The sequence below is a fragment of the Dermacentor albipictus genome, chromosome 6 (genome assembly GCF_038994185.2).
Source record: "Dermacentor albipictus isolate Rhodes 1998 colony chromosome 6, USDA_Dalb.pri_finalv2, whole genome shotgun sequence".
Lineage (NCBI taxonomy): Eukaryota > Metazoa > Arthropoda > Arachnida > Ixodida > Ixodidae > Dermacentor > Dermacentor albipictus.
Window position 1 is genome coordinate 23,533,548 of NC_091826.1, and position 20,202 is coordinate 23,553,749.

A 20,202-nucleotide genomic window follows, 5' to 3' on the forward strand; every position below is an offset into this window, starting at 1 on the left:
AATGAGATGAGTCGATACATTGATTTGAAGCCTCGTGCGTGTATTCTTGAGGCTCGTATTTCCATATGGTATTGTGTTTGAAAATCTTACAGCTGTGCTCGATTGTTGCTTTGCTTTCTTTGTAGCTCACCAAGCGAGAGCTCTAGATGAGAATAATTTTCTTTGCACTTCCCTTATATTCGCAATACAACCGATGGAACTATACTACACAATTATCATTGAAAGAACACTCTCCCTGTGAGTCGCAACAGACATTCCTTAGAGGTAATTTCTGTAATTAAAGTTAATGAGACATTACGCAGGTGAAATGTAAGAACAGCTTTATTGCAGCAACTTCTCATCTGACAGATTAACTTACCACTGTATTGCAGTGCATACTCAAAGACAGTGCAAATGGATAAATTCAGCTTGTGCTCCAACTACTGTCGCACACTTAAGAACAGTGAATAATCGTAAAAAGTTTGCAACGTTTCAAGAGCACTGGATACCTTGTTTGCGAATCAGAGATAGAGGATTTATCATCGGTTTCTGCAGGTACACTTTATTATCTAAAACAAGACAGCACCAGCATCTACTCGCAAGTATGAAATAGTAGCACCGCATGTCTGGTGACATGCAGCAAGTGCAAGTAGTTGTAATGTCACACTCTGCATCCCAAGATGGCAGCCTCGCGCAGGCAGCTCGTGTTTATGCCAAAGCGCCTTCATCACAGACGTCCAGAAAGCGCTTCCCCTAAAGTAAATAACCATTAGGAATACAAGTAGGTGCCATTTCTGAAGTGCTGCCAGTGAATATGTCACTGTGCCGTTATCCTCTGGCCTCGTTTTATCCTGGCTTGCCAATGAAATATTATTATTGGTTGTCATTGCAAGGCAGTTGGTGTCTTTGCAAATCACCAACTAAAGATGGTTGCATCTATTTATATCCAGGATTAACCATTACCCATGCACTACAAATGGCTTCATATCGCTTACTTTGAGGAAAGTGCAAACACCTAAACAACCGTTAATACTGCTTGTATTGCTTGTAGGCCCACATGGAACTGATTAAAATGAAAGTGCAAACATTTAGATACAGTACACAATAAAAAAGAAAGAGAACGAGGCCACATCTTTAGTGATGCTGTCTTGATTTTTTAAAAAATTCAGGTCAACAAAATAGCTCCAGCAGTGACATGTTCTAGCTACTCACCATGGCAGAGCAGAATGATCAAACTCCTCACCAACACAGCTACAAGTGTAAACTTTGTTAAAGTAAGGTTTGGTTTTTGTGCAGTGTTGATGATGTACGTACTATACAATACACAAAGTGAGACCGCATTTTTGAAAACACACATTTATAATACTTTATGTCTAGAATCATTTGGCTAAGTGGCCCTTCAAACTTGCCTTGCACTGTATAGATAAAGGGAAGACGACTGCAACTGGGACAACTAAAGCAGCAATATCCAATTACCGGCATGCAACAGAGACAAAAAACCATTAGCATGACATAGATGCAGTGTTTATTGTAATTTTACATCAGTAAACAATGCCGCACTACTCACACTTCAGAGTACCTGACAATGAATGAAGTAGTACTGAGTAACGAACAATGCGACAAGCAACTGACATTTGTACAGTATGAATCGAAAGAAGTCTTAATTGCCTTCATCCAGATATCACAGAATATGCACAGGATGAAAGTTCCCATTAAAATGAGGTCATCCTTACCCAGAAGTGCACAGCTATGGTATGGCAATTCAGAACACCCAGAATTACAATTTCGTCAAAATAAATGTAATGAAGTATATAACAAACAACACTCTATCTACAATTAACATATATAAAGGGCAGAAATTAAAAACATTATCTGAAGGAGACAAATGCTGCCAGTTTTTTAGTATCACAAAAGCAGCACAGAATTACTGCTGAGCAGCAGAACCCCCAACAAGTGTACAGCTTTGGCATAATTCATTATACACTCCACTAAAGAATTGGCAAGAAAGTACAGTGCTCAATTGGCACGTGCTTCCCGGTGGTAGGCATTCGTTTCATAGCGAATTCCTAATTAGGCACAAACAGGCTATCTTAGAGAATAGCTCAACAATTATAAATTTCTGCTGAAAGGTGCCCTATATAGATGTAAGCATTTTGACTTGACAAGCACTGTATGTTCTAACATCTCGTCATCATTACATGTGGCAAACATTGGCTTGCTGACTCATGGAATCATTGCACTTGGCAGAAGTAATTGCAGGAAGAGAGTAGAAGCAAGGCAGACGTAACAGATGCTTCCGTGCCTAAACATGCCTTGCCTCTGTTCCCAATACATTACAAACTACCTAGCCCAACATTCGAGCATGCTAAACCATATCATTGAGGGAGAGGCAACAAAATTCTTTAAAAAGCGTGCACCCTCTCCAACATCGGTGCTTTACAAGAAGAGGTGACATCGGCTGCATTTTCACGATACCTCAAGCAATGGTTAGTCTATCACTGCAGTGTAGTGCTTAAATATCAACCAGCATATTTCCTTTTTTTACTTTGTAATGTTACATATGGTAAGGCGAAACTGACAAACAAGTAGGTGCAGCCTTTTCAAGGCTGGCATACAGTGCACTGTGTGCGATTAGCAGCCACTCATGGTATTACGTTTTGTTCTTTGTGGAAGAAGCAATGTGAGCCATTGATAGGACAATAATGGCACCATGGCTTGGTCAAAAAGACATTTCTACACCTTCAAAGATTTTTCTTTTCCTTTTTTTTTTTCGTGTGTGTGCATTTTTAGGGACTGTGCGCCTTCCGCCATCATTTCAGTCTGTGCGAGGCACTAGTTGGCAGCAAAAAAGTACAAGGGTCATCATGCGATGTGACGGCAATCAGAAGTGAGCAGGGATCATAAGCATGCAGAAAAGAATAGCGGGGTTTTACATGCCACAACACAATATGATTAAGAGGCACGTATTAGTCGGGGAATAGCATGAGCAGTACTCAATAATATTGCGCAACAAAAAAACTACGCGGACGTAAGAGAGGACGTCCTTTCTTACGTCCGTGTCGTGTTTTGTTGCGCAATATCATTGGAGTAATGGATTACCAACTTGCCCTGAATGCTGCTCTCATTAAGCATGACCAGATAATTTTTGCCTCTTCCTTCTTTTCCACCACTATGTGACCTTTCAATTGTTGGTCAGTGTTTCTGTTCTTATTTTACTGGTCTTGCAGCCTACCTTTCCAAACAATGCAGCATTCACTTGGTTCAACACGCTTAAAAGGACGCTAAGGAGAAATGTTCAGTGAAAATAGATTAATAAATTACATTTCTGCAATGCAAGGAATATCATTTGTCCCATCAGCAGAGTGGAGTTCTAAGAACTAGGAACAGCAAAAGAGGGGCTTGAAGATCCTCTGGTAGTTTCTCGTGTTGTCATGAGATATTGAAAGCTTCTGCTTAGGACAAGGTAACAATTGATCGATAAACAGGGACTGGTTTGCATTCTCTAAACATTTACAACACATAGGGTATTAAGCACGTTTACAGAACAAAAGCAGGCTAATCATGTCAATGTACTTAGCAATCTGTGATGCCGTACTAGCATATCGGCCTTGCTGTTAGGGCATGAAATTCAAAAACGACCAATTTCGCCAGACATCATGTTATTGTTGCTAATAATGAGCCATAAAAAAAGTATGACATAGTTGACAATGCACAAATGTGTCTCTGTCGAAAAATACCTACGTAAACCTGAGGCTCCACCAGATTTACCCAAATATATTACGGCTGTCTATTAGGGTTGCTGCAATCTACAGAGACATCTGACAGCTTGAGATATTGTGCTATGGCATAGAGGCACTCGTAATTCAAGGTGTGAATCTCTCGTCCCATGCCAAGGTGGCAAACAACACTTTCTCTTACAATGCCCGCTAGTTGAAAGTAGTTTGACTGAATGTAACGCTTTGCCGACAGCACAGCCTTTTTTGCCTCGGCCTCAGTCTGTTCGGTCACTTTCATTACGTGTGGAACAAGCGACGCCTTTTCACTGAGGGCTTCGAATGCCACGGCAGCCTGCCTATCTAGCCTCTGGTGTGTGATAAATCTCACAGCCATGTTCAGAAGACTGGTGTTTCGTCGAATGGAGGTGAACATACGGGAAGACACATGGTTTCTATTTGGCACGGTGGTCAGTGTCAAATCCACGATAGACTGGTTTTCCACCAGAGCACGTGAAATAATGGCAAGGCGTTTGGTGCGCATGGAGCCCCCAGTGTACAAGTTCAGGTTGGTGATTGCGGTGTTCTTTGTCAGCATAAAAGCAATCGACTTGAGCGACCTTAAGGATACGTTACAGCTTTCCAAACATACTTGACTCACAGTGTTATTTGTCGCGAGCGCTTTGGCGACCATGCCAAGCAGCCCACGAGCTGAATAGGAAAAATTCCTAATTTTAAGATTCTGGATAGTTTGGTTCAAGGCGAGCACACAGCACAACGCAACAGCGACTTGTTTGCGACCTTCTAAATCGACTGTTACAGTTCGCACATATTCATTTGTGGCGAGATTTTGAAGCAGTGCACAAATGCTGATTTCGTTGAGTTCGTAGGCAACGCTTAGGTGGAGTTCTGTGAGCGACTCTGAACAAAGTGCCACGACTGCAGACAGCAGAGGAAGATCGAGCTCGGCCCAAGGCATCTGGATACGGCTGTAGCCTTCGGCTTGGGCCATCTCAACGGAGAGAGTTGACCTGCATTGAAAAGCCCACTGTCATTCATCCTGCATAGGTTTAAAGAGGTTGCGTATATATTTGGTAGAGCCTGTATCAGCGTTAAGGATACTGTATTACTGTGCATAACAACAGTTCCAAAAGAAGACAAAACATTTCATCTTTGTAGGGAATATTGTTCGTTAAATAATCAAATGGAACTTCTCCCCTTTCCCGTGCCCCGTGTTGATGATACCATTGATTAAACCAGTGAATGTACATGGTTTTTCAAGAATTGACCTATGCAAAGAGTATTGGCAGGTGCCTCTCACAGATGAGATTAAACGGTTCACTACTTTCGTGACACCCTTTGAAGTCTGTGAATAGGCTCCCTTTTGGTAAGAAAAGCTTGAGGCTAGTTTCAGAATATTGCTAATGAAGGGTTAGAGAAATTCCTAGGCCTATTTTGTAGTGTGTAAATAAACAATATACTGATCTACTCACAAAGAAAAGAAGATCATGACAAGCACCTCGTAGACATGCTGCTCTGAGCGAAGAAATGTTAAAGGGACCCTGAAACGATCTTCTACAAACATGCTGAGTCATTAGCATAGGTCTTCTGATCATTAATCCATGTGTCTAAGTGCTCCCCGTAAAGCATGTCATTTATTAAAAGGTTTTAAACATGTACATCGCTACCGATCGCAGCACGCCACTGGCCTGAGTTTTCAGCCACCCCTGACTAGACAATGGAAGGTGACCAGACGACGCCAGTAGGCAAGCTATCCAAGTGGGTGCCCAGGGCACATCATCAATAATTTTTTCAACTTTAGGGTGAACAAATGTCATTCGTATTAGTTGGAATGTTAGTCAATTTGTTTCTATAAAAAACAAAGTAGAAGCAACAGAATGCACAAGAGAAATTTATCACTACTCTCAAGCACATCCGGCACATAGCAAGCGCTGCCTGATTGTGTTACAACATGCTCCATGTTCACGCGAGCTGTGCTGTCTGTGTTGGTCTCGATCTGTCTTTTTGTGACCCTCATAGTTCAGCTTTGCATTGTGGGCTGCGAACGTAGCGATCGGCAACATGTCAAGCTGCGACATTATGTACCTTTGCAAGGCATAAATGCAAGCAGAGTGTCTAGAGTGCTTGTTGACAGTATCAATTCAATTCCAGCACATACACATTTGCGGCCATCACTTCACACCATTAATGTTTCACATGTCTGGTATGCAGGTAAACGCAAGCGTTTTGGGTTTGGGCATTTTATGGGGTGAGTGGAGATACATCCATGAATAGCCAGCATAGTGCAGCCACTTGTTGGCACAGAGTTCAAACAAACACAGAACTAATACAGCAGTAATGGAGTGTATTTTACTTTGCTACTGGAGTGAACTTTTGGCAGCAGTCTAACTGTGAACACATTATTTTTCTATATGTTTAAATCATTTTGCACTTAATTATACATTTTTCTAAATGTTTGAAAGGTTTTGCACTTGGTTACAGCAATATTAGCTCTTTGTTTGGTTGGTTAAGCTCTGCATCACCAGGTGGCTGGACTGTGCCCACCGATCAGGCCACTCACGTACGTCTACGCTAAAGCTCCTTCATCACAGCAATATTTGCACAGACGGGCTTTAGTTTACCCTTACACCCATCCAGCTCATAACGCATGCTGTTTTGATAGCTGCCGCTTGAGATCAACTGCCCGGCGGCTTGCGGTGACGTTGTGAGAGGCTTCGCGTGCTGGCTCCAAAACAACCAGTAGTAGACGACACGACGTCCCATCATGGACACAAAGCCAATGAAGGTGTAGCTTAGCTCCAATCACTTGGTGAAGAAGTTGACAAGAAAAAGCGTGGCTATGGTGCACGGAAACTTGCAATTGTCCATAGGTTCCGTAGGTCTCTTTATATGAGAGACCTCACACAAATTTTCATGTGAATGTTTTCCTATGTGTTGACAAACTTTGTCCAAACCGTCTTAGGGACTCTTTGAAGATAAACACAAGAAAAAGTGAGTTTTCCCAAAGAAACATAGTATTCTTACTAAGAACGTTTGTGTGTAATGGTTCAGACTTTTGTGTGAACCATTAGAAGAAGGAAGGAATCCTAAAGCTTATCTTCAGGACAATAGGAAGTTTCATAAGTAGCTCCTCCCTGTTGCTTTACATCACCAAACAGCCAAACTCCTTTGTATAGCCTTTACATTCTTTTTATTACTTTTTACATTCCTATGCCTGGGTGATAGCACCGCCTCACTTTTGGTTCCCTATTTCTACAGTACCCTAACACAAATGTTCTTTTTGCTAGAATTCTGAAGCAATTATTGTGGTACTGGCTGCAGAACAGTGTCAGCTGGTGTTTCAGCAAAAAGCATCTATATTGACACAAGATGAGTTCGAATTACGCGCGCCAGCCGCCTCCTGCGTTCGTGCAGTTGTTTACTGCTACCTGCGAAAGATAGCGGCAGTGAAGCGGGCAACACGGGCTCGCAAGGCACGCGCAATCGGAGCAGCGTGTCATGAGCGCGGGACACGAGCGAAGAAGAAGACGTGCGGGTCTCTTGCGAAAAGACTGCGAACGCTCCTGTGAAGCTCTTGTTTAGCTGTGTGTCGGGCACAAGTTCGCCCAAGGTAAAGCGATTAAAGTACCATCACTCAATTGTGCGTTACAAATCTTCCAAGAGTGCATCGTCCCGATGCTCATACAGAGGGCGGTGATTTCTAGGCTGTCATGATTTCGCAACGCTTGTAGGCGGAAGCAGTTATTGCCTGTCGTAGTACGGTTTCATTCTGACGACGTGGACGATTTCTGTGCGATGCCGCTGTCGTGATGAGGTTACTTGACCTTCTGGAGCAACTTCGTAGTTCAGCGGACTAATTCGGCGAATTATCCTATACGGGCCGAAGTAACGACGAAGAAGCTTCTCGGATAGGCCGCGCATCCGTACGGGAGTCCTCACCCATACTTTGTCTCCAGGTGCATACTGGACGTCTCTTCGTCGCACGTTGTATCGGTCCGCGTCGGTTTGCTGTTGCTGCTGGATGCGGTGTCGCGCCAACTGCCGTGCTTCTTCAGCTCTTTGTGTGAAGTCGCTGACGTCATTGTCATTTTCGGAGGTCTCATCTACTGGTAGCATTGCATCTAAGGTTGTGGTGACGGTCCGGCCAAAAACGAGTTGGAAAGGTGTCATTTGAGTCGTCTCTTGCACAGCGGTATTGTACGCGAACGTTGCGTACGGTAGTATCCTGTCCCATGTTCGGTGCTCCATGTCCACGTATATTGACAGCATATCAGTCAGCGTTCTGTTGAGTCGCTCAGTCAGTCCATTTGTCTGCGGATGATATGGCGTGGTTTTGCGGTGACTGGTGTGCGTCAATTTCATAATGGACTGTGTCAAGCGGGCAGTAAATATGGTTCCTCGGTCCGTGATGAGAACTTTAGGAGCGCCATGCCGCAGTACTATGTTAGTGACGAAAAAATCAGCGACTTCACTGGCCGTTCCCTTGACAAGAGACCCTGTCTCGGCATATCGAGTTAGGTAGTCAGTTGCAACTACGATCCAACGCTTTCCTGATGACGATGTGGGAAAGGGGCCAAGTAAGTCCATTCCCACTTGTGCGAATGGAGTTTCCGGTGGCTGTATCGGTTGTAGGAGACCTGCTGGCTTGAATGGTGGTATTTTACGTCTTTGACAGTCCCGGCAGGTTCTTACGTAGTGCTGCACAGAATTCAATAACTTTGGCCAGTAATACTTCATGCGGATGCGTGCGAATGTTCTGCTCACTCCTAAATGTCCTGCTGCTGGCTCGTCGTGGCATGCTTCCAATATCTCGAGTCGTAACTTTGAAGGTACGACGAGCAGAAATGTCTCTGCACTATGTTCGAAATTTCGTTTGTACAGGACATTATTTCTCAGGACGAACGACGACAAGCTGCGGACAAAAGCTCGTGGAATGTCGACAGGATGTCCTTCTAGGTAATCAATGAGCAGGCGTAACTCCGCGTCGGATCGCTGATGCTGAGCCATTTGTGATGATGTTACAGCTCCTAGGAAAGGGCAATCCTGTTCATTTTCCCTAAGCGTAGATTCGGTGTATTCAATCGGGGCACGGGACAAGCAATCTGCATCACTGTGCTTGTGACCGGACTTGTATACGACCGTTATATCGTATTCCTGCAGCCGTAGACTCCACCTTGCCAGCCGTCCAGATGGGTCTTTGAGATTCGCCAGCCAGCACAACGAATGATGGTCGCTGATAGCTCGGAATGGTCGGCCATATAAGTATGGTCTAAACTTGCTGATGGCCCATATCACCGCGAGGCATTCTTTTTCTGTCGCTGAGTAGTTCACCTCAGCCTTCGAAAGTGTTCGACTGGCGTACGCAATGACTCGTTCCTCTCCGTTTTGCCACTGAATGAGGACGGCACCGAGACCTAAATTGCTTGCGTCTGTGTGAATATCAGTGTCGGCTTCCTCGTCGAAATGAGCGAGAACTGGGTGGTTCTGAAGACGCTTTCGGAGCTCATTGAAAGCATTCTCCTGCTCATTCAACCAGACGAAAGGCGCGTCTTCCTTTGTTAGCCGCGTTAGTGGTTCGGCGATCCTTGAAAAATTTTTCACAAAGCGTCTGTAGTAGGCGCAAAGTCCTAAGAATCGCCTAACAGCCTTTTTGTCGGTTGGTTTCGGAAATTTCTCCACTGCCGCAGTCTTCTCAGGGTCCGGGCGAATGCCTTCTGAACTGACGACATGGCCGAGGAAAAGAAGCTCGCGAAAGCCAAAATGACATTTCTGCGGTTTTATCGTCAGACCTGCTGACCTAATCGCTTCCATCACAGCCCGCAGACGTTCTACATGCTGCTCGAAGGTGGTAGAAAAAACCACGACATCGTCAAGATAAACGAGACAGGTTTGCCATTTCAGACCGGTGAGCACAGTGTCCATCATCCGCTGAAATGTGGCAGGTGCGGAACAAAGGCCGAATGGGAGCACTTTGAACTCATACAGACCGTCTGGCGTCACAAACGCCGTCTTTTCACGATCTCGTTCGTCCACTTCTATCTGCCAGTAGCCGCTTTTGAGGTCCAGGGAGGAAAAGAATTTGGCATCTCGTAGTCTATCTAGAGTGTCATCGATTCTTGGAAGTGGGTACACATCCCGCTTTGTGACGGCGTTCAGCTTTCGGTAATCAATGCAGAAGCGCAAGGTTTGATCCTTTTTCTTTACAAGTACCACAGGCGACGCCCACGGACTTGCCGACGGCTGAATTACGTCGTCTTCAAGCATTTCCTTAACTTGACTTCCGATGGCTTCCCTCTCTTTTGGTGACACTCGGTAGGGATGCTGGCAAATAGGCCTCACTGATTCGTCAACAATTATCCGATGTTTGGCAATAGATGTCCGCCGGACTTTGGATGACACTGAAAAACATTCGGCAAATTCTCTTACGAGGGTCTCTATTTGCTCCTTCTGTCTGGGCGATAGGCCTGGTTCGATGTCGATGGCTGCGAGGACAGAATCCACATCTTGAAAATTCGATGGTGAAGACTCCGGAACGCTGAGATCTGTAACTTGGACGAAGTTATTAAGGGTGGCAACAACGGTTCCCTTCGCGACATGTTGCACCTCATTCCCAAAATTAGTGAGGAAAACGTTGGCACATCCGCCACGCAGCTGAACAAGGCCTCTTGCCATGCAGATCCCCTTTTCGAGTAGGAGACTGGTGTTGCTGTCTGCAATTCCTTCGTAGTCGCTGAACGCGTCGCTTCTGACTGTGACGGCTACGCTGGATCTCGGAGGAAGCATCACGTCGTCATCGGCAATGTAAAGGGCGTCGAATTTTTCTTCAGTGTTGAATGCTGCGACAGCGTGCTTGGTTGAGAAGGAAACACATGATTCCCGCAAGTTGATTATAGCGCCATTATCCTGCAAGAAGTCCATGCCAATAATCAAGTCTCTTGAGCACTCGGGAAGTACGATTAAGCTGGCGACGTACGTGAAGCCTCGAATTCCTATTCTAGCCGTACACTTGCCCGTCGGGTCGATGAGGTGTCCTCCTGCTGTGCGAACTTGTGGCCCTTTCCAAGGAGTCAGCACTTTCTTCAGTTTCCTGGCGAGCTCACTACTTACTACCGAGTAATCTGCACCTGTATCCACTAATGCGTCTACTTCGTAACCGTCAACAAACACACGTAAATCGGAAGCAACGTCACTCTTACGGCACTGGTTTCTGAGTCCCTCTTCGTCGCTCGGAGTCATCGATGGAGGTTCTTCTCTTTTCGCGTCGGCAGCGACCTTACCTCCCGAGGTCGCTGGCTCTAGTTTTCCCGACGCGGGCTCTGTGAACGGCGTCTTGGAGAGCTTGAAGACGGGTGGGGGCTCGGTGACCGATGCCTCAACGGCGCTGTTGACCGAGGTTGGTGTTGCTGGTAGGCGTATGGGGAGCTTTGACGAGTGGACAGGTACTCTTCGATTTCCAAGGGACGCTCACCATTTCGAGGGCAAGGTGCGTTCACCGGAAAACCGCGAAGCCCTGCCTGACGATAGTGGCACATTCTGTACAGGTGGCCAGCCTCACCGCAATGGTAGCAGAGGGGTATTCGGTCAGGGGTGCGCCATACATCGGCCTTCCTGAATCTTCTCTCGGGTGGCGGCAGCGTAGTACGAGGCATCGAGCTATTCATAGCGGAAGTGGCTGCGACGTCAGCACGTCCGGGAGTTTGCCTCAGCACATCGGCATATGAGAGGGTCGGCTGGCGCAGGAGTGGCGCTTGGGGCTGCGCACTAAGCTGTGGTTCCCGGACCACCTGTCTGACTTCTTCGCGAACGAGGTCTGCCAGCGAAGAGGGCGTTGGAACGTTCTGGTCAAGCCGTAGCCTCTGAAGCTCTTCTCGCACTACGGATCGCACGAGCTCTCGCATGACCTCCACGCTGTTTCCGAAGACGGCCGGAAATGCGCCCACAGAGGTGATGTTCATCTCCCGGTTGTACATCCTTGATCGCTGTTGCAACGTGCTTTCCATAGTCGTCGCCTCTGAACGAAACTCAGCGACGGTGCGCGGCGGGCTCCGAACCAACCCTGCGAACAGTTCCTGTTTTACGCCCCGCATTAGATGGCGTAGTTTCTTGTCCTCGCTCATGTTCGGATCCGCTCGGCGGAATAGGCGGGACATGTCTTCTACATACATGGCCACGCTTTCGTTGTTACGCTGGTTTCTAGCTTGCAGGGCAGCTTCGGCCCTCTCCCTGCGGTCGGTACTCGGATAGGTTGCCAGCAACTCCCGTCGAAAAGCATCCCACGACACAAATGTCGCTTCGTGGTTTTCGAACCATGTTCGTGCGCTGTCCTCCAATGCGAAGTAAACGTTTCGTAGCTTGCGCTCTCCGCTCCATCCATTGAACTCGGCCACGCGCTCAAAGCGTTCCAGCCAGTCCTCTGCGTCTTCAAATGTGTCGCCGTGGAAAGGCTCTGGCGTCATTGGCGAGTTGACTACGATATGAGTTGGCGTGGTTTGAGTGGTCATCTCGATAGCGTTTCCGCTAGCAGATGCTGAAGCACCGATAGAATCCGGCAAAGAGGAGAACTCAGGGGGCTCACCACGTAGGCGACGACTGCTGCGTTGGTGAACAGGAGTCAATTCGATGGGTCCAAGTTGCCGTGAGTCCAGGCTCCTTTCCCTGACTTGAGAAGGGCTTGAAATCATACCCCGCACCTCCACCAGATTTGTAACGCACAATTGAGTGATGGTACTTTAATCGCTTTACCTTGGGCGAACTTGTGCCCGACACACAGCTAAACAAGAGCTTCACAGGAGCGTTCGCAGTCTTTTCGCAAGAGACCCGCACGTCTTCTTCTTCGCTCGTGTCCCGCGCTCATGACACGCTGCTCCGATTGCGCGTGCCTTGCGAGCCCGTGTTGCCCGCTTCACTGCCGCTATCTTTCGCAGGTAGCAGTAAACAACTGCACGAACGCAGGAGGCGGCTGGCGCGCGTAATTCGAACTCATCTTGTGTCAATATTACCCTACACTCAACAACATGGAAAATAAATCTGTATAAAAGAACATAACAGTGACACGCAGAAATTGGCCCTGAAAGCTGTTCTTTTCCATGTGCGTGGCTTTGAACACATCTGCCTGTCTGATAGGCAATTCAGTTACCTTTCCAGTTCTGTAGCTTGAACTTTAGAAAACTGCACACACTTTAGCGTCTTGTTATTTCGCAGCATTCTGCAGAACGTGTTGATGGCACGTACAGTAGCGGTGTTATCCCTCAGATCCAGCAACTCGAGTGCAGAGTTCGTTTCCAGCCCATGAGCCAGTGTCACCATTGAGTCGGCATCGACACGAGCGTGCTTCAATTCCACCGTTCTCAGCCCTACGTTGCTACGCAGTGCTGTCGCGAGTGACTCGGCATTACTGCCGTTGATGTTGCAATCGTTCAGGACTAAGTGCTTCAGGGTCTCGTTCGCGATTATCGCTTCAAAAAGGGGCGCGAAGCACGTGAAGCAATCACCAATGTGAAGCTCCAGTAGGGACGTGTTGGCCTTGAGTGCCTCTGCTAAGGTGGAGAGGTTGACGCTGTGTTCCAGACTCCGGTCGAGCGTCAGTTTGGTCAAGGACTTGGCGACGCGCAGTAGCGTCGCGATAGAGTTCACGCTTTCCCGTGAAATATCGTTCGCGACGACAGACAGCTCGCCGAGGAAGCGACAGCACTGCAGCGCTCGCAAGAGGCACTCGACGGACTCCTGCGACATGTCATTAGCGGAGAACGAAACCGCAGTGAGATGGCTCGCGTTTCGTCTTAGCAAATCCGCTAGGGATATCGACATTGATGCATTGATGGGGAAATGGCATAATTCTAAGCTCTTGAGATGCCCAAGGCCAGCCAACCCTTCGGAAAGCTCTTTATCGTAGACGCGCGTTTGGTAGACACCGCGAAGCTTCAGGTGCTGGACGTTGACGCTCCGGCTTAGAGCCAACGCGAGGACGGAGGCTTGTTCGTAGAAGGACGTCATCCTCTGGCCTTTGAGATTGGCCCTCTGGAAGGGGTAGTGTGATCCATCGATGAACTCCCCCGGGCTTTCTATCATGATGCGCTGAACGCACGGATGCGCCTTCGGCAGCCAGGAGAAGACGTAAGCGGCGTCGTAAAGTTCGTCCTCGCCGAGCTTACGCCAACGTGTCCATGTGGACCGGATGGCCAGCTTGGCCGGCTCGGTTTCGAAAAGTTCGAAGCTCACTGGATGCAAGACCTTGCTCCATCGGTCGAGGTCGTGGCACAGCCAGCAATCGGCGCTTAATTCGTCATACTGACAGGCGCGGTCGAAGTCCAGACCGCGTTTTGTTAGGCGGGCCACGATCTGTTCGGAGTAAGGCATGATGCTCTCGTGACCGCCAGCGGCTGTGCCTTGCGACGCGAGGCCCGCGACTGTCCCACCTCCTTCGGTCGTGGACATTCCCTCACTGTTGGCACAGATCTGCTGCGATCGAATGACTTCCACACTCGTCGACGGCAGCGCTGGCAGGGCCCGGCTGACAGTCCGCGTGCCGTAGCGTCTTGCCGGGCGGCTTGACGCCCGTGTCGATCCTTTGCACGGTCGCGTCACAAGCGACCAAACAAAGAAAGCCAGCCATAGTGAGCCAGCCACAGGGCCAAAGCATAGCACCGCCCCCACCGCACCTTGAAAGAACATCGGGTGACGTTAAGTTTCAGTGGTTAGCCGACAGCTGCCGCTTCTGCGGGAACGTCGAAACAAAATAGATTTTGCGCTTACTGCTAGATTGTTGTTTATCAAATTTCGCAGAAAGATCGAGTTCTGAAGCCTACATAGAGTAACACCTCGGATTGCAGGGCAGTGTGGCACGGAATCCCGCGACCACTGTCAAAATGCGCGGTATTTTGCGCGAAACCACGTGAAGCCTGTGAAAAAAAAAAAAAAAGTTATGTTTCTGTACAGCATAATCGTTCACTGCGCCGTATTTGATTACATTATATTTGAATCTACGCAAAACCTATAATATTATAGAAGGTTAATTTTGTAATGACCAAACAATAAAACTTGCAAAACCTTGTCTAGGGCTATTTTGAGCTTCGGCTAGTTTCGATTCCAGTTTCGGCCAAGCAGCGTCGTTATTGTGGGTGGGTCTGTAGTACATCGCAAATAGAAATAAAACCACCAGGAAGCGCGAAGTCTTCTTTGAAATTTGGGTGAATGCAGACACCGGTCATTCTGCACCAGGCCTGATGCTACTACCAGTATGTGTTCTGTGCTACTACTCGTTCCCTCTCTCGTAGAAGAGATGTGCATAGAAATCGTGTATGTGCAACCTATGTGAAGTGGCATAGTACGAAAGCATTGATCAGACTGAGGAGATTGTTTTCCTTCATGCCTCGGTGTCTGTTTGCAATTCTTCGAACGAGGCGGAAAGCGTTGTCCGTCTTTGCGAGGATCTTGCCAAGGAGGAGTGGGACTCGCTTCTGCGTAGCCCCGCTCCAGAAAAGCAAATCCTGGATGTCCGGCATGCCCACGACCGGGCTGGTGGGTTGCTAGACCTGCCGGTCCCGACGTGGGACTAGCCGGGTGCGCGACGAGTTCACGTCCTCGAGGGACCTGCAAAAATGTTTCTTCACTCACTTACTCAGGACTCGGCGCTCAGTGCTCGCCCCGAGCGGACGTGCGCAACGAGAGCTCCGCCGAACTCTGAGAGCCGCCTGTCATCGCCGGGCGAACTTTGGCCCGCCGCACTGCGCCTCGCCTAAACACCGGCGGCCTCGGTCGGCCCCAACACAGGGCCCCCCGACCCCGCGCCGCACTGCAGGCGCTTCGCCGCCGCCGCTGCCGTGCTCGGCATGGATCCGCCGCCCTCAACAGCTACGACTGCATCGCAGCCTGCGCAATCCACCACGCTGAACCCACAGGGCATGGACTTTGGTGACGCTTCGCAGGGAGCATTTACCTGCGTCACCCCTTCAGCACCACGGCAGGAAGAGGCCACCACCATAGTTGTGAAGCTGACAGATGGCTTCAACCTCTCCACAGTTACACCCGTCGAGTTGAGCCTACAAATTCGTCGGGCGGCCCACCTTGCCAAGTTCGAGAGACAGGACACAGTTGTGAAGATTCGGACTGCCCAAAACCTCATCGCCATCGACACGTACCGTGCATCGGCCACCACCAAACTGCTCGCCTTAAAGTCCGTGGATGTCTGCGGAAAATCACACCCTGTGAGTGCGTACTGCGCCAACGACCCACAGAACGCCCGCGCCGTCCTGCACGGTGTACCACTCTCCTTTTCGGAAGATGCCGTACAGGAAGAACTCCTTATTCCGGGCCGAAAGGTCCTGTCCTTTCGGCGACTTGGCAAGACGGCGTCTCTCATCATCACGGTAGAGGGTCCTCAAATGCCAAAGAGCGCCATCCTGTTTTCAGCGGTCTACCGGCTTTACCCACCCAAGCCGAAATGCCTTCAGTGCTGGCATTGCTACAGCCTCAAACACAGATCTGATGTCTGCCCCAACGCCTCGACATATTCGTGCTGTAGATCTTGTGGGCAACATTTCCCCCCTGGAACGGACACGTCAACTACTCCTCACGAGTGCGATATGCGCTGCTGCAACTGCGGGGGTGACCACCCGGCTACGGACGCAAACTGCCCACACCGCCGCGCTGCAGAGGAGGCGCTTCGCCGACGCAAACCACCGACGCGGATCGATCCAAATCACCCAGCAGCCCACCACCTCCCACGACCGCCTACTCGAGAAGACTCCAGCGTGCCAACCAGCAACCGGTTTTCGGCACTTGACACCGACCGCAGCCGTAGCCGTAGCCGCAGTCGCAACCAGAGTCAAAGTCACAACCGCAAGCCCAGTCAAAATGGGCCCAAACAAAAACCGAAGCCCGCCCACAAGCAGAAGATAGACTTCAGACAGAGCCAGACAGCTAAATCACAAAGTGATCAACACGATCCGCGCCGTCCTTCGTGGCAGCAACTACCTAAACCCAAGCCCGCTGCTGACGACCCTAACTGGCCTGCGCTACCCAACCAGCGACAGACGCAGTCTACGCCTTTAAAGGTGAGTGGTACAGCTCTCCCAGAAACTGCCCCCGCTCCGCAGCCCTCCCCATTGAGCTCAGACCTGCTGTCAGAGGAGTTAGATGCACGTATTCGTCGCATCGTGCAACAAGCGATCGAATCTACTATCGCAACTATAATTACTGAACAGATACAACGCGCCATTCTGACCGCTCTAACCCCCTTGTCAAACCAATTTGCGCAAATTTCCACCCGCCTCCAACATATAGAGGACACTATGCACCCACACAAACGCCCCATCCCCCATAACCCTTCTGAATCACAACATGGCCACTAACTCTAGGCAAACACCTCCGATCCCAACCCCACCATCCCCATCTCTCACGATATGGCAATGGAACTGTCGTGGTTTCAGACGCAAGAAACAACATCTCCTGCAACATATGCTATTCATGAAAACAGAACCGGACATTCTTGTGTTGCAGGAGACCCACGGTGCCTTTCCCCTCACTGGCTATGAACATTTTATTGCTCCTAGTATTACATACAAACAACGGGGCACGTCAGACCCACTCACTCCTACAGTGACGGTGACTTACGTCAAGAGCTCCTTGCCCACAGTTCAACTCGACACTACGCATATGAATACATCGACTACTGAGCACGTGAGCACGAGGACAGACGTTCATGGTCACAGTCTAGATATTTTAAACTGTTATTGGACGCCAAACCAAAATATCTGGCCGTTATCAAGCTACAACCCCTCCCAGCAACGCTTAACACCTCACCATACTGTCCTAATCCTCGGAGACTTCAACTGTCGACACCCCTGTTGGGGATATGACCAAACATCAGCTCTCGGCCGCAAGTTAGACACCTTCATGTCAAACTACAAAGTCTCTCTCCTAAACGACATTACCACTCCCACCAGACTGGGGAACTCACGTGAGAAGGACACAAACCCTGATCTCACTTGGTCAATCAGCCGCTACAACATTCAATGGGAGAATACCCAAGACACCCTGGGGAGCGATCACACTATTATTGAGATCCGGCTTCCCTTGCGTACACAAAGGCCAAGTCGGACACCCCGCCACAAAACCATCTGTCTCGTTGACTGGAACAAGGCGCGTAAACGACTCGAACTGGATGAGATTGATGAGAACACTGACCCCACAGAATGGACAAACAATGTACTGCAGGTTGTGTCCCAACATGCTTCCCGCATTGCCGCCACAGAGGATCAACCCCAGGTCGACACTCACCTCTTAGCCCTCTGGGAACGGCGCCGCAGACTGGTGAGCTGGTGGCGCCGTGCAAAGAATAATAGGACGCTCCACCAACGTATACACACCATAACTCAGGAGAGCCAGGAATACGCTGACCAATTGGCATCTCAACGGTGGTGGCAAACATGTGAAGACCTCAATGGCCAGCTTCACACACCTAGAGTATGGCAAATCTTTCGCACTCTCATGGGCCAAGCCAAACCTCGCTATGCCCTCCAACGATATCAAATGCAGACCGGGCGCTCCACAGGAGAAATTATCCAAGAACTGCGAGAGACATTTTACCCGGAGTTCAACCCACCACCACTTGCACCCTTTCCGCAATCACCAACTAAGCCAGAAGGGATTGACTCCGCATTCACACTCCAGGAGCTGCGGTCAGCACTCATGCAGCTCCGACGAAATACGACTCCGGGTCCGGATCAGATAACATACACCATGCTCCGCAACTTGCCCGAAAACCACCAGAAGCACCTTCTACGCCTCATTAACCATGCATGGGAGACGGGGAACATTCCACAGTCATGGAAGGAAGCTTTAGTTATTTTCCTCCCCAAACCTGGCAAACCTCCCAACACGCTTAAACACCTTCGACCGATATCCCTCACATCATGCGCGGGAAAATTGATGGAAAAGATGGCCCTGACGAGACTAGAATGGCACCTTGAGAGCCAGGGCCATCTCCCAGACACACTCATCGGCTTCCGCAGGCACGTATGCGCTCAAGACGTGGCCCTGCAAATTACCACAGATGTCTACGATCACCCTAGCTCGGCACAACTCCGGACAATTGTAGGCGTGGATATCAAACGTGCCTTCGATAACGTCCTGCACCAAGCCATCATTGACAACCTAGCAGCCACCAAACCCGGAGAACGCATGGTTCGCTACGTCTGCGGCTTCCTCAGTGCTAGGCAAGTGCGCTTCTTGGGTCCGGACACCCAGCCATCCATGTGCTTCCCTATAAACCGAGGGACGCCACAAGGTTCCATTCTGTCACCGACTCTCTTCAACTTGGCGATGAAGGACCTCCCCGGAAAGCTCAACCTCGTTCCAGGTTTACGCCATGCAATATACGCTGATGACATCACACTTTGGTGTGCCACCGGAAACCCAGGCGAACAGGAAGCCACACTTCAAACCGGCTTAGACATCGTCGACACCTACATACACCAGCTAGGCCTCACATGCTCCCCGGAAAAATCAGAGTACATCGTCGTACTGAATTCCTCTACGCGCAAAGCAGCTGCTGAACGCGCCCACATCACCTTGACTATGACCGGAGAACCTATCCCGCGCAGAAAATCCGTCCGCATCCTCGGATTTCTGTGGCAAGAGAATGGACGTAGTGCGGAGTGGCTACGGCGTATTCTCCATCAGGCAAGTCAGGTCATACACATGATGACACGCGTAAGCAAGCGCCACACAGGCCTGCGTGAACACGAACTCCGTAAAATTGCTGAGGCAGCAATCTACTCCCGAATCCTCTATGGCCTGCCATACGTTGCACTTACACGCACCCAGACCAAACGACTCGAGGCTTCTTTGCGAAGATGTCACCGCATTGAAATGGGTGTTCCCAGGTACGCCCGTAGCATCGATGTTGAACGCGCAACCCTGCACAACACCTTGGATGTGAAGGTCCAAGCACACCGGGAGTCTCAGCATCTCCGTCTGAGCACCTCGTCCCAAGGACGCGCCATCCTGCGAATGTTGGGACACGACACTTCACCCCTTCCACCTCTTTCCATCGACCCTCCACCATGGATAACTATCCCTCGAATCGAAGTCCGACCGATACCCCGGAATATGCACTCCGAACGCAACGCAGGCAGGCGACAGGCGCGGGCGACCCATCTAACTGACCCAGCGCATGACACCTACTATGTTGACGCCGCCTTCTCGCCGACCGCATCCAAGACGGCAGTCATCGGCCCTCAGGGTGACATCACTCGTTGGCATAGCGGTGTACCGTCTCCAACCGACGCCGAGATCCTTGCCATATCGGAAGCCATTACTATTCCCCCTCACTCCACGCCAACCATAACCGTTCGCTCAGACAGCCAGGAAGCCCTTCGTTCTTTCGCAAACAACCTACTTCCCTGTCATATTGGGGCATCCCTCGCGCTACACATGCAACAACATCCCTCACTACACGTCCTCTTGGAGTGGGTGCCGGGCCATCAGG

At 49.4% G+C, this 20,202-nt stretch overlaps 1 protein-coding gene and 2 long non-coding RNA genes across 3 annotated transcripts in view; 2 read left to right on the plus strand and 1 right to left on the minus strand.

Moving 5' to 3' along the window:
- Window positions 1-20,202, plus strand: part of LOC139060895 (uncharacterized) — a 185,128-nt gene that overhangs the window by 46,645 nt on the left and 118,281 nt on the right. The window lies entirely within an intron of this gene.
- Window positions 306-14,766, minus strand: LOC139060886 (uncharacterized). Its single transcript, XM_070540156.1, has 2 exons — window positions 12,850-14,766; window positions 306-4,723 (listed from the first exon to the last, which is right to left on the minus strand). Exons 1-2 carry the CDS (start codon window positions 14,382-14,384, stop codon window positions 3,757-3,759), a joined length of 2,502 nt encoding a protein of 833 aa, XP_070396257.1. The 5' UTR covers window positions 14,385-14,766; the 3' UTR covers window positions 306-3,756.
- Window positions 14,967-20,202, plus strand: part of LOC139060897 (uncharacterized) — a 29,432-nt gene continuing 24,196 nt past the window's right edge. The window contains exon 1 of the long non-coding RNA XR_011515079.1: window positions 14,967-15,230. This is a non-coding gene — a long non-coding RNA (uncharacterized lncRNA). The remainder of the gene's footprint in view (window positions 15,231-20,202) is intronic.